The sequence below is a fragment of the Sapajus apella genome, unplaced genomic scaffold, assembly GCF_009761245.1.
Source record: "Sapajus apella isolate SASKATOON/1434 unplaced genomic scaffold, GSC_monkey_1.0 scaffold18, whole genome shotgun sequence".
Classification (NCBI taxonomy): Eukaryota; Metazoa; Chordata; class Mammalia; order Primates; family Cebidae; genus Sapajus; species Sapajus apella.
The window spans coordinates 12660685-12674646 of NW_022436958.1; the positions used below are offsets into that span (position 1 = coordinate 12660685).

At 35.0% G+C, this 13962-nt stretch overlaps 1 protein-coding gene across 3 annotated transcripts in view; it reads left to right on the plus strand.

Annotated features, from left to right (window-relative positions):
- The window catches only part of EPC2 (enhancer of polycomb homolog 2), a 131635-nt gene that overhangs the window by 99066 nt on the left and 18607 nt on the right, over positions 1-13962 (plus strand). For 2 of the 3 annotated variants that reach the window (XM_032286338.1, XM_032286337.1), the window contains exons 4-8: positions 108-314; positions 6753-6901; positions 7649-7781; positions 9920-10111; positions 13795-13884. In XM_032286338.1, coding sequence (XP_032142229.1) covers positions 108-314; positions 6753-6901; positions 7649-7781; positions 9920-10111; positions 13795-13884 — 771 coding nt within the window. The remainder of the gene's footprint in view (positions 1-107; positions 315-6752; positions 6902-7648; positions 7782-9919; positions 10112-13794; positions 13885-13962) is intronic. The other variant, XM_032286339.1, reaches the window with a different exon arrangement.

Consider the following 13962-nt stretch of genomic DNA (forward strand, 5'->3'; position numbering starts at 1 on the left):
CTGTTCATGGTTATTAGAGCTGGTCACATATTTTTTATGGCCATAATCTAACTTTTATTTATTTTTGCCAACATTGTAGCTGATGACATTTTGTGTTTCTCATTTAGCTTGTAACACTTCAAGAAGCAAAACTGCTACTAAATGAAGATGATTACCTTATTAAAGCTGTATACGACTATTGGGTGAGAAAACGTAAAAACTGCAGGGGGCCATCCCTCATTCCTCAGATAAAACAAGAGAAAAGAGATGGCTCTACCAACAATGATCCTTATGTTGCCTTTCGGAGAAGAACAGAGAAAATGCAAACTCGAAAGGTAATGTGCAAATTAGGTTTCATTGAAGGTAGCTTAATAGTATTTAAGATCAATAGTTTTTTTCTAATAACTTGAATAATTTTGAATAATTTGAACATAATGGAAACTAATGGCATTGATGACTTTCTATAAGAAATCCTACTTTTCTTCTGATACGTGGCCAGACATGTTATCCATTGTGCCACTGGCCCACTGCAAGAAATCTTGCTTTTCAGTAGCTTCTGTTGGCCAATTGTTTATACCATTTATCTACTACCTGTGCCCTTAATGAATCTACCGATCATACTATTTTATGCTTGTAGTTGAAGTGATATGAGGAATTTTGCGTCCTTATGCACCTTGGAAGTTTTGAGCTCTTCAGTAAGCTAAATATTCTCTCACAGATCTCCTGTGTTTTGGAAGCTGAGAATTTGAAATAATATTACTATTCCTTGTTGCTCACTTAAGACCTTACAATTCCTTGGTTTTGTAAGACGCAGCACTTTGCTGCGTCTAGCTACTATAGGGTCATGGAAAGTAGGGAAAGGTTCATTTTCAAGCCTGTTCTGCAAACAGTCAAAAGTAACAGTGGAATCTTTCTCCTTTTCTGAGTTGTCAGTTGTGTCAGATTTCAAATTGATGAGCTTGTTCCCATCTGGCTTTCAGAAGCAGTATGAAGCAGAATTTTAACTAAGAGAAACAGGATCTCATACTGTGGAATGATATGGTATAGAGGAAAGCACTATTCTAGAGGAGTATTCACTGCCTTACATTTCTCATAATTAACGGTAACACACATAGTAATATGTTCTCTAATATTGCAAAATATCAGGAACGTATAAATATAAAATAAGGAACTGTAATTGGAGGCAGAGCATTTTTGTGGATTCTCCTAACATTGAAAGCTTCTCTTTGTCAGCTGTTAATATAACAGCTGAAGAACATAACAGCTGCCAAGGATAGTATATTTTAGGAGAAACTCTCTTCCTGGTTAATAACAAGAATTTCTATAATTCTTGAGGATGTAACTTTTTAAACATTAGAGGATGGATTTCCCAAGTATAGATAACATTCCCTAACCCAGACTTGAATTTTTAATTTAGCATGCTGGTTCTTAGCTAAGGGAATCTGCAGTATTTTATGAAGATTTAGCACTTTTCTAAGACTGAAACGAGATAAGTTCATAAATACAGTAAGACTTTATAAATGTGGACTATTGGACATGAGGAAGGAGAGGTTTATCTAAATCATTAAAAAACCTGAACTATGAATTGCTTTTTTCAAAAAAAAAAAAGGCAATATACAGTCATATGTTGTATAACATTTTGGACACTGACGGACTGCATATATGATGGTGATCCCCTAAGATTATACTGTATTTTTACTGTACCTTTTCTATGTTTAGATATGTTAGATATGCAGGTACTTACCATTTATGTTAGAGTTGCCTACAGTATTCAGTACAGTAACAAGCTGTACAAGTTTGTAGCCTAGGAGCAATAGGCTATACCTTCTAGGTTCATGTAAGTACACTCTGACATTTGTACAACAAAGAAATTGCTTGACAACACATTTCTCAGATCTTTGTTCGCTTATTTAAGAGATTGGGTCTTACTGTATTGCCCAGACTGGTCTTGAACTCCTGTGCTCAAGCTGTCCTCCCACCTTGGCCTCCCCAAGTGCTGGGATTACAGGCATGAGCCCCACCACACCCAGCCCCTCAGATCTGATCCATGTCATTAAGCAACGCATGACTGTAATTAATTACAGATATATTGCAAAACATAGACTGTTAGCAATGCCTTTTGAAGGAAAGCAATTACTGGACTTCCTTTAGTGAATGGGTAGGAAATACTTAAGATTAGCAGTATTTATTGGCATATTGACAATATTTTCTGAATGTTAAAACATGTTTTATTCTTCTTTTGTTCTAACCATTAGAGAATTGCTAGTAACTGGTTCTTGTGTTTAGACATTTCTTCATTTTGTGATCACTAATGTAGGTTTTCCTGACACGCTGATTCTTACCCTCTCTTGGTTATTTTTCTATTTTCCTCTGTAAAGAGGTACATTTTCTTTTCTGATGCTCTTTACTTTTTATTCCTTTCGGTTTTCAGTTGTAGGACCAAAGACTATTCAACTGTCATTCTCACTATTGCTAGTTAGAAATGTTTATGTGTTTTGAAATGAGAAAAATGGGAAAGCACTCAAATAAATACTCCTTAGGAGGTGGCAAGCATTGGGGTATGCAAAAGTGACTACAACTAACAAAGGCTCTCTGTTTTCTATTTCCACAAACTTAAAAACACTTGTGTAGTTGATGCAAAGGCTAAAAGGTCTTCTGAAATATTTGTTTGGCTGTTTAGAATTTAATTTTCAGTTGCTGAACTAATACTTAGGAACATGTGAATACTTTGGGGCATTCTTAAATGAGATAGTCTTAAGGCATCGGCATGTCTGAATACACTGATTGGGAAGTCCTGGATCAGCATATATTTAACCACATAGGTAGAACTCTTAGTGTCTGTGCCCTCTTTTCTCCTTCTGTGAGGCCCAGAAGAAGATAGTTAAGAGAGGAAATTCCCAGGGTAGTGGTTGTCAGTTCTAGCTACTGTACAGCCTTGGTCATGAAAAGATGTACAGTTTATTCTAAAGTGTAGCAATTTGAGAACCACTTCCCTAGAGATTTGGCAGTAAGTACAGAACTGTAATATGTAACTGTATTAGGAAGAAAGGAGCTGGCCCTGAGCGGAGATGATTATGAGAAAAGGAGTAAAGGCGGCAAGTGGATTTGAATACAGGGAATAGGGCCATCTCAGAAGAATAGAAAAAATGTCAATATGAGCTATTAGTTTTTAATCTTCATATAGTTAGGAATAGATATAGATCTATGCATATATGTGCATACATATATTACATACATATTTCCTAGCTCTCTTCACTGAAAGTCTCTAGAAGCAGCGGCACCCAGTAGAAATGGGCATGTCTAGGATGTAGATCTTGATTTTAAATACTGTTTTTCAGCCAGGCACGATGGCTCACACCTGTAATCCCAGCACTTTGGGAGGCCAAGGTTGGGTGGATCACCCGAGGTCAGGGGTTTGAGACCAGCCTGACCAACATGGAGAAACCCCCATCTCTACTAAAAATACAAAATTGGCCAGGTGTGGTGGCATATGCCTGTAATCCCAGCTACTTGGGAGGCTGAGGCAGGAGAATCTCTTGAACCTCGGAGGTGGAAGTTGCATTGAGCCAAAATCGCACCATTGCACTCCAGCCTTGGCAACAAGAATGAAACTCCATCTCAAAAAATATATATACCGTTTTTCATTAAAGGGAACCAGGGCTTCTTAGGAAAACTTCACATCTAGGGCTGGAAAAAACAAAGATAAGCCTGGAACAAACATTTTGTTATGCCAGAAAATAAGAAAATAGTTGGAGCCATGTCAGAAGGATGCAGGAGCCAGCTTGAAGGAGGACTCCACTGATAAGAGCTGGGAAAGTTTGAGCATCAAAACAGATTATGAAAGTAATGAATTCTACCCCATAGAGTAACCCATGAGTCCGTACTGATGTGGGTGGGCTGGTGGGCAAGTAGATGGGTAGACAGTATTTCCTTACAGTAGATTTCCAAACCTGTAAATGTTGGCAGAATGATGGAATTAGAACATCACTATTTGGCAACCACTATAATAATACAGATGATTGTTTGAGGCAAAAGTTAGAACTAATGGATGTTAAACTTAAGGGGGAAGTTTGATGATAAACAAGATACTGCTTATGTAGTCCTACAACATACTTGTTAATTAATTTATTCTTTTGAGATGGAGTCTCGCACTGTCGCCCAGGCTGGAGTGTTGTAGGACTACATAAGCAGTATCTCGGCTCACTGCAACCTCCGCCTCCCTGGTTCAAGCGATTCTCTTGCCTCAGCCTCCCAAGTAGCTGGGACTACAGGCATGCACCACCATGCCCAGCTAACTTTTGTATTTTTAATAGAGATGGGGTTTCACCATGTTGGTCAGGCTGGTTTTGAACTCCTGAACTTAGGTAATTCACCCATCTCGGCCTCCCAAAGTGCTGGGATTATAGGCATGAGCCACTGCACCCAGCTAAGAAAATGTATTATAATAAAAATTGTTATCTTACTGATGTCCTTTATAGCAATAACTGTATTTTTTGCTATAAAGGACATTAGTGGTGCAATTGTTGAAATATGAATAAAGTTTACATGTATAAAGAAATTAAGTAATGGGTTATGTTAATGTTAATTCCCAGATTTTAATAATTATACTGTGGTTATATGTGAATATCATTGTTTTTTGAAAAAATATATGAAAGTATATAGAGATAAAGGAGCATTTTATATTTTCAACTTCTCGAAGTTTTTCAAAAATAGTACTGCTGATAATTTATAGATGTATGTGTTTATATTCATACATATTTCTGTATGCACATACAGAGAGAGAAAGCAAATGTAAAATATTAACCTTTAGGGAATCTGGATGAAGATACATGAGAATTCTTCATGCTCTTTTTGTAACATTTTGTAAGTCTGAAACTATTTCAAAACAAAAAGTTTCTTTTTAAAAAAAGAGGACCAAGACTGGGGAAAGGAAAGTTAAGGGTAATTATTTGGGCATGAAGAGAACAGGGGGCAGGGGCAATGGCTCATGCCCGAATCCCTGCACTTCGGGAGGCGTAGGCGGGCAACTCACTTGAGGTCAGGAGTTTGAGACCAGCCTGGCCAACATGGGGAAACCCCATCTCTACTGAAAATACAAAATTTAGCTGGGTATAGTGGCAGGTGCTTATAATCCCAGCTACTCAGGAGGCCGAGGCAGGAGAATCACTTGAACCTGGGAGGCAGAAGTCGCAGTAAGCGTAGATCATGCCACCGCACTCCAGCCTGGGCAACAGAGTGAGACTCTGTCTCAAAAACAAACAAAACAGTAACAACAACAGGACATGAATAAGACAGGGTAGAAGAGGAGTCCAAGAGGAACACTTAACTGAAGAAGGGAGCTATCTAAAAGGCTCTGGTGCACTTTTGAATATTATTCAGCTGCCACCTGGCATGTAACCTTGTATTATTATCTGCCTTATGATTCTGTGTTATCTGTTTTCTGTCTGTCATCCTGACTAGCTTCTAAGCCTTTTGAGGATAAGGGACATGTGCAATGCTCTGCACAGAGTAGGCACTTTAAATAGTTGCTGTTTATAATATTATTTTTTTTAATTGAAAGATACTGCTGCCTGCTTACCAAAAACAAAAATTGTTTAAACATATGCTTTAGATTTTACCTTTTGTCACATAGTAATAAAGGAGAAAAAGATGAATTTTTAAGAATTAGACAAAAGGATGACTTATTTTTAATATTCTATGTGGAGTACCATAATGGGACTTTGATTAGGTTATTTTTAATGTATTACTATTATTTTTCAAATGCAGGAAACTATACACAAAAAGAGTATAACTTTGAATTTTTCTCAATTGTTATTTGCTCTTTTATAATCCTGCCATATGAAACCTCTGGTATTCTTTAGGTTCTTTCTGATGTCATTTTGAATTATTAACTCAAGGAATGAATGATTGCTTAAGTGTACAGTTCACTCTGGATGCACAGATTGGAGGGGTGGTAGCGGTCTATTTTTAAACAAATAGTTCCATGCCTAATACTAAAGAATCTGTGGATGTTTGATTTAACCAAATAGTTTATATTAGTAATAATTTTTATGCAAATAGATGCTGTTAATTATGACTTGAGCATTTTCTAGTTATGTAGCAGGGCTTTCACTTTGTATAATTAGTTGAAAAGCTAATAAACAGTGTTCTGAAATTCAGTATTTTTACTAAATCTCTTTTCTACTCAGCAATGGGATGTTACATTACATTGAAAAATGATAATTTGATTTCTTGAAATGCTTGTTAATCCTACTCAGTTTTCTGAGTTTTTGAAGTGAAGCTTTACTGGTCATTGTTCATGTTCACATTATAGTACAGCGTATCAAACCATCCAGCCCCCAGTTACAGAGCTGGATGGATGGATGAATGGATAGGGACTCATTTTAACTGTTACCTTGATCTGGACAAAACTGTTCCTCTCTGTTATTGGAAAAATACCTTCCTGTAAATGACTGTACTATATTTTCCAATACCAGGTTTTGTTTCAGGTGGACATTTTTAAAATTTGTTTACATTGAAGTTATCTCTATGCCATTCCACCTTTTCAACAGCTGTCAACATTTTTTTTCTGAGTATTTATTGAGAGATACTTACTTATACTTGTATTTTCAGAGTTAGATACAGATTCTCTCGTGTAGGTGCTGTTCAGATTTTTTTTTTAACATTTTACTTTTATAGGGTAAATTCAGGTCTGATAAGAGTTTGTTGAATAAAGCCAGAAATGTAGATAACTGGGTTGTTTATTCTTCTAAAATTATCATTATTTTTAATAGAATCGTAAGAATGATGAAGCCTCTTATGAAAAGATGTTGAAACTGAGACGAGAATTTAGTAGAGCCATAACAATTTTGGAAATGATTAAGAGAAGAGAGAAAACAAAACGAGAATTATTGCACTTAACCTTAGAAGTTGTGGAGAAAAGGTAACATTGCTCCTGTTACAGCAATAAAGTGGCAACTTTACCAAGTGATGGGCAAAATGAACCAGAAGATTTTTGGGCGGGGGGCAGGTTAAGCTTTATGACAGTTGATATTGCTTCTGTAAGAATTTATATTTTTTAAAGATTTGTGGTTACTAGGTTGTTTTTTTCTTTTTATAGATTAAGTTATTCAATTTAGATTGCAGACTTTGGGAGAGTTTTTTATATACATAGATCCTATACTTGATTTTGTTTTGGCAGAATCACCGAATTTTATTTAGAAAAGAACTCTGGTGATCATTTTGTTTACCTCTCTGTATTAAAGTTTCTATTAAATAAAATCTGAGGGAAATGAGTATTGATTTTATTTTCTGAGTAGGTAGACTTTTTTATTCCTTTTAGAAATGTGTTCTCTGGTATATTTTCCTACAAAATTAAAAAGATTAAACTAAAACAGAATTTTGTTTGATTCCTGAAGTAAGCATTCCAAACATTTCTCAGTGCTTGATTATATAATGTATGTAAGAAATTTGTTTTCTATGTACCTTAGGGGATTTTTTAAGTTTTTTGGTTTGTTTTGTTTTTACTGAATCTCTGGTTGTTTATTCCTGTAAATTTTGTCTTTTAAAAATAATTTGATTGTTAGCTCTTTTTGACTAGATGGCTTCCAACTAATGGAGGTATCATTTATTTTCCTTCTTTATTATTAAACTATGCAATGTTTTCTTATATTTTCTTATTTTTTTCAAGATATCATTTGGGAGACTATGGGGGTGAAATCCTTAATGAAGTGAAAATCAATAGATCAGAGAAAGAGTTATATGCCACTCCAGCAACTCTTCATAATGGAAATCATCACAAAGCTCAAGAATGTAAAACTAAGGTGAATATTGCCTGGGAAGAAGCATGTATGGTAATGTTGATCAGATAATTATTGATTTCTGCAGTTGTCTTAATATGGTTTGAGTAAGGAAAAAGCAGTTAACATGAATTTAGTTCTTACCATTTGCCAGGTACTTTGCTAGGAGTATTTATATGCATATTGATCCATTAATCCTCATAACAACCCTTAGAGGTAGTTGTGTCTTTGTGACTTCTAGATATGGCTAGTAAGTGGCAGATTCAGGGTTTCAGTTCAGGTCTAACAGTTCATCACTTTCAGTATGCTATCTGCCTCCCTAGAGAAAAAGGGTAATTAAAGTCTAGTTATTATCACTAACCTTAGCAAACCTTGCATTGTAATGGAAGGAATCAGCACCTCAAATTAAAGCTTTATTCATTGAGACTATCGAAAACTGTTCTTGTTGTCATCATCATTTCCAGAGCCAGCATTTATCAATTGTTACCTACCTTGAGTGACTTTGAGAAAGTCCTCTAATTTCTGGGTCACAGTTTCTTCCTAATAAAAGAGCCAGACTCAGTGGTTATTTTAGTCACTTGGACTAGATAACTGTATTTATTCAGTCCTCACTTGGAACATTAATTAAAGTATTTAATTGGGAACTAGAAAAACTAATAAAGCCTTCAATTTTAAGGAGTGTGGATTTAAATAAGAAACAAGTATTGACTGAAGCCCCTAGACATAGAGGCTTACTCTGTAGCAGGATTTTTTAAAAGACCTAGGGTGTTTGTGGAAAATTCATCTTTTGAAAATGTACACAGTTCTCATTTTTCATGGGTTGATTCTTAAAGGTCAGGAAAGAGTGTGGAGCAGGAAGACTCCTTCATTCAGTTTATGTCAATTCAAACACCAGAGTTCTTTCTTATTAATCACAGGCATCTAGCCCACCATCCTTATTCTCTCTAAATCTCACTTGCCTCTATAGCCAAAAAAGTTAATGCAAATGTCATTTTGTAAATTATTTTTAAAAATCCATTTTATGTCAACCAATGCTTTTTTAGGTGTGTGATTGTTAAGCATTACAATATGAAAATCTTAACGTATAATCACTGACTGAATCAGCCCTTATTATATATTGATTCTTATTTTAGATCTCCTCTGAATAAACACTCAGCCTACCTAAACACTAACTTTAGGGATTTGGTTGCATCCATTGTTCTACTCCATCACACATGTTTAATAACTATATTTACTTTGTCACATATCCCACTTTAAAATATGGGAAGTTTCTGAAAGTTGGGACTGTCTTTTTGATGTAATAGTTATACCCATTGTATGAAAAATTTTATATCGCACTATAATTTGCCTTACAAGCAATATTTTTATTGTGTGTACTGTTTTTGACCCTAAAGTAGTTAACATCTGGACTACATGTGGAAATGTATAAATTTTGTAGTTTGTACCTTGGTGCTTAGAACATGCTTTTCCAACTTTTAAAGTGGCAGATTCCTTTTATTAAAAGGAATGCCAGTGTGTTAAAACAGTAACAGAGCTGCTCTGTTGAGGGGAGGTGGGGGCTGGAAACCTACCCCTTCAATCAGTGTCTTTGCCAGATGGCCTCTCAGGAACCTCCACAGAAGCCTGGGGGACTTCAGAACAGTTATTGTTCAGTTGCTGCAGTAATTATACATTCTAAAAAGTGAGGGCTTTTTTCCTAGTTAAGCTTGTTTTTCTCAAAAGATTGCCATCCATAGAACAGACATTTTAAAAAATTGGAACTAAGTGTAAAAATAATAAAGTCATGATCCAATTGAAGATTTTAAAAAATAAAAATAGTTGTTAATTTTGTCAATATAGTAGATTTAAATAAGAATTGAATTTAAATACCTTTTAAATACTGGATTACATAATAGAGCAATCCAAAAAATCACTCACATCTTACTTTTAAATAGTAATAACAATATTAAAAGCAAATTTAAATGCATAATTATTTTTCATCATAAGTTGCAGAAAGTAAAACGTTTCAGTTTATGAACACAGAATAATTTTTGCTTATTAAAAACAAATAAAATCACCTCCTGGGTAAAAATGTATGTTTTTCAAAGAGCAGTATAGTTTTTCGTAATTTCTAAAATTATTTTTATTTTTTCCTTTTGGGGGAAAAATCGTCATGTAAACAGCACCCTCATCATTTGTCTTTGAAAGAAGAGGCTTCTGATGTGGTTCGTCAAAAGAAGAAGTACCCAAAGAAGCCTAAAGCAGAGGCTTTGATAACATCTCAGCAACCCACTCCTGAGACATTGCCTGTGATCAATAAGAGTGACATTAAGCAATATGACTTTCACAGCTCAGATGAAGATGAATTTCCACAGGTGCTTGTTTTAAAACTATTTTAAAGACATTTCCTCCTAATCTTTTATATTGCTATATTTTTAAAACAATTGCCATCTTAGAGTTTTTATTCTGCTTTGTTCCCCTAATATATATAGCATAAACATTTCTATATTATTTATATAGCCACTGAAGTGGTATTTCTCTGTATTATTTTTCATCCATTGTATAGAATTTACCCTCTTGTGAGCACATGGTTTTCAGTTTTTCCTTTTATAGAAACGAATGTAGATCTTGTCCCTCTGTATTTAAAGTAGATTTTTGGAAATGGAATTACTAGTTACTAACTGAAAATTATAAATATTTTAAGACAGTTAATATATAATTGTAAATATTGAAAATATTAATCAGTAATACTTTCCTTTTTACCATATTCCACCAGCATTGTGTTTTATAACTTTTAACATAAATTTTGCTAATTTGTTAGGTAATGGCTATTTGATTCTAAAAAATATTTAAAGGAACTGATTCAAGTTTTAACTCTTCGATAAATATTGAAAGTTTTATAGAAAAATGTGTGCAATTAAAAACATCTTTATTTTTATAAGTCTTGTTTTAAAATAAGACTTTTACTTTATATATTAAAAGATCCATTTTTTCAAAAAATATTATTTTTATCTGTTCTAGTGATACCCTCTTTTTAAAAATATAGTGTGGGAAACTTACAGAAAATACTGTAACAAAGACCTTGAACCTACCACCAACTTTATCATAGTTTAACTTTTTGACTTGTTTGCTTTAAGGAAACTTTCTTTTAAAAAACCAACATTACAGATATGTTTGGAAAGCCAGACTGTTTATAAAACTCTTCATTGCTATACCATTTCAGATCTGGAGTTTGCATAAAATGTGTCCCTTTGGGCTAGATTATATTATTTTTACTTTTTTTTTTCTGATTTAGTTTTTTTATTCAGATAATATTCTGATAGTCATATGCATAGTATTAAATGTGCAAAGATACGTTTAATTTTATATTAAGCTCTTGAGGAACGCTTAATGAACCCATACATTACTTTTGTCAGAGGATCATCTAGTTTGACTCAGGCAGAGCTTTGAATAGCCATGGGACATTCGTCAGATGACCATATGACCATTTTGAAGGCATAAGGGATATAGTGCTCTACAAAATAGTAATTTTCCAGATAGCAAGTATAGGGTAGGATTCTAGGCACAGCATATTAGATGCAACTGCTAGCAGTTTAGCATTGCTGGAGCACAAAATATAGAAGAGGAAAAGGGGATGAAAGGCTTCATGCCTGCAGTAATAGCCAGATGGCAGATAGCCTCTATCTACATTATACATACTGGGAAATTATAATGTTAACTAAGAAAATGACATAGATAAATATGTAGAATAGGCTTATATTGGTGGTACTAATGAGAGGCTAGAAAGTTTTGCTATATATTCCCATCCCTTTAAGAATGATGCTGTCGGCCAGACATTGTGGCTCACACCTGTAATCCCAGCACTTGGGGAAGCCAAAGCAGGCGGATTGCTTGCGCCCAGGAGTTGGAGACCAAGCCTGGACAACATGGTGAAACCCCATCTCTATGAAAAAAAAAACAAAAGTACAAAAATTTAGCCAGGCGTGGTGATGCATGCCTGTAGTTCCAGCTACTTGGGAGGCTGAGGCAGGAAGATCGCTTGAGCCAGCGAGACAAAGGTTGCAGTAAACCAAGGTTGCACCACCATACTCCAGCCTGGGCAGCAGAGCAAGACCCTCCCTTAAAAAAAAAAAAAAAAAAGATACTGTAGGGTGCTGTGACCTATAGAAACTTTACTCTTATTGGTGGAATTAGTACATCCAGCCTGAAAGTAGAGCAGCATAACTAGTCATATGTTCCTGGTTCATTAAAGGATTTTCATTTCTGCCCCCAAATTCTTACATTGATTTATATAGTTCCCCGTTCCCATCCACACATGAAAATTGCACTTTGAAACATTTAGGTTCTTTGAGTCTTTATATTAGGTCTTAGACAACCCTCATTAATTTTATGGTATTTGCATATTGCTAAAGAGTAAATATTTACCTGTATTTGGGCTTCATTCAGTGAGGCCCCTATCCAGAGTGTAACTCTTATAAAATCAGAATTTTATTGCTGACAAGATCATTAAAATAATCATACTTTTTCTTTGTCTAATAAACACGAACAAGGGAATAGGAAGCCTTAGGAGAACACACATTTTAACGAGACTTATGCTTCTGAATTGCAGCTGAATAGAACTAAAACCCTGCCTCTTGATCGTGCTTCTGATTTTCCTAACATTAGCTTTGTCTTCCTATGACTCAGCCTTCGTTTGTGTCCTGGAATCTATCCCTGGGGAATGGTAGGAGAAAGGGTGATAGATTTTATACACAGAATTTCTGAGACTTTGTGACACTTCCTGTGTATATCTTAGAATAGGGACATGATTTGCAAAGGAACCAAAGTGTAAAATTCACATTTGGGATTTCCTTTCAAATTTCAGGTTTGGGGCTGCATTCCCCATGAAGAAGAATCAGCCCCAGCTCACTGTTTCTGTGTCTCCCCCTAGGGTTGGTGGAGGTATATTGGAACCTCAAACAAATACCTTTCTCCCCTGGGTGACCCTGCTCAGTGGTGATTACCACAGTTTGGAAATAATATGGAGAAAACATTTTTCCTCTCAAAATAGGAAGGGAGGGATTTGTGGGGTTCAGAAATTTGCGAGTAAATATGGTTGAGCCAACGTTTGTCAGAAAGAGATGTACTACAAAGCAAAAGTGCGAGACGACTGAAACTTAAGTACCAAAACTTTTTTAAAAATTTTAATCATTATGAGTGGAAATTTATCTAAAACATATTATTTCCCTGTCATTGGTATATCTGTATATTATTTAATTTGTTTTTATGACATTTATAATAAAGTGTGCTCTAATGGGTCAATGCGACTGCCCTAGAGGTCCACTCAATTACGTAGGGATATTTGGCCTGATATGACATGGTCTGGGCACAGTGCTTTCTAATAATGTCACAGCTTTCTGAAAGTCTTTATTCTTTTGCTTTAGGGTAGTCGGCTTATCACTTCTTTGTAACCAATCTACTTACTTTAGCAAGTCTTCTTTTCACTTCTGATTTTCTGCTCCTGATCTGTTACGTTTACAAAGTAATTTTTAAAAAATGAGTGGGGAGATAAAAGACTTTCCTTTGAATAAAATCTGACCTTTATGACCTTTGGTTTTTGTGTTGTGGTGGTGGTGGTTTCTTTGGGCTATTTATAAGCTGTTTTTACATCCTAGTTTTTGGCTTTATTACGGAGAGATAAAGTTACTGGATAAAAATACACTTACCTATAGGTGAAGTGTAACTGTCATCATTAAATATTTATAGCCATATACATTATTTATAAAATATAGTGGGATGTATACAAACTGTATTAATTCTAAGTCAGTAGCATTTCATGTTTAGAAGCAATTAAGCAATGCCAGGTACAGTTAACCTATAAGAACTAGTCCATTAAAAATAAGGATTTTTAACCATAGAACATTTTTACTGGTCATTGAATGTTTTGGGGAATTCAGCACCTACTGTATATAATATAGAAGTGATTTACTGTTTGTGATCAGATTTAAATTTTAGAGCATTACAAACATTGATCTGTTGACTTTTGATAACTCCTAAATGGAATGCCTTTTTTGTCTAGGTATTGTCCCCAGTATCAGAACCGGAAGAAGAAAATGATCCTGATGGTCCCTGTGCTTTCAGAAGGCGGGCAGGATGCCAGTATTATGCTGTAAGAACTTTTGTGTGTGTGTGGTGTTTTTGTGAACTGGAATTAAAAGGTAACCCTGTCAAGATGACTTAGTCTTGA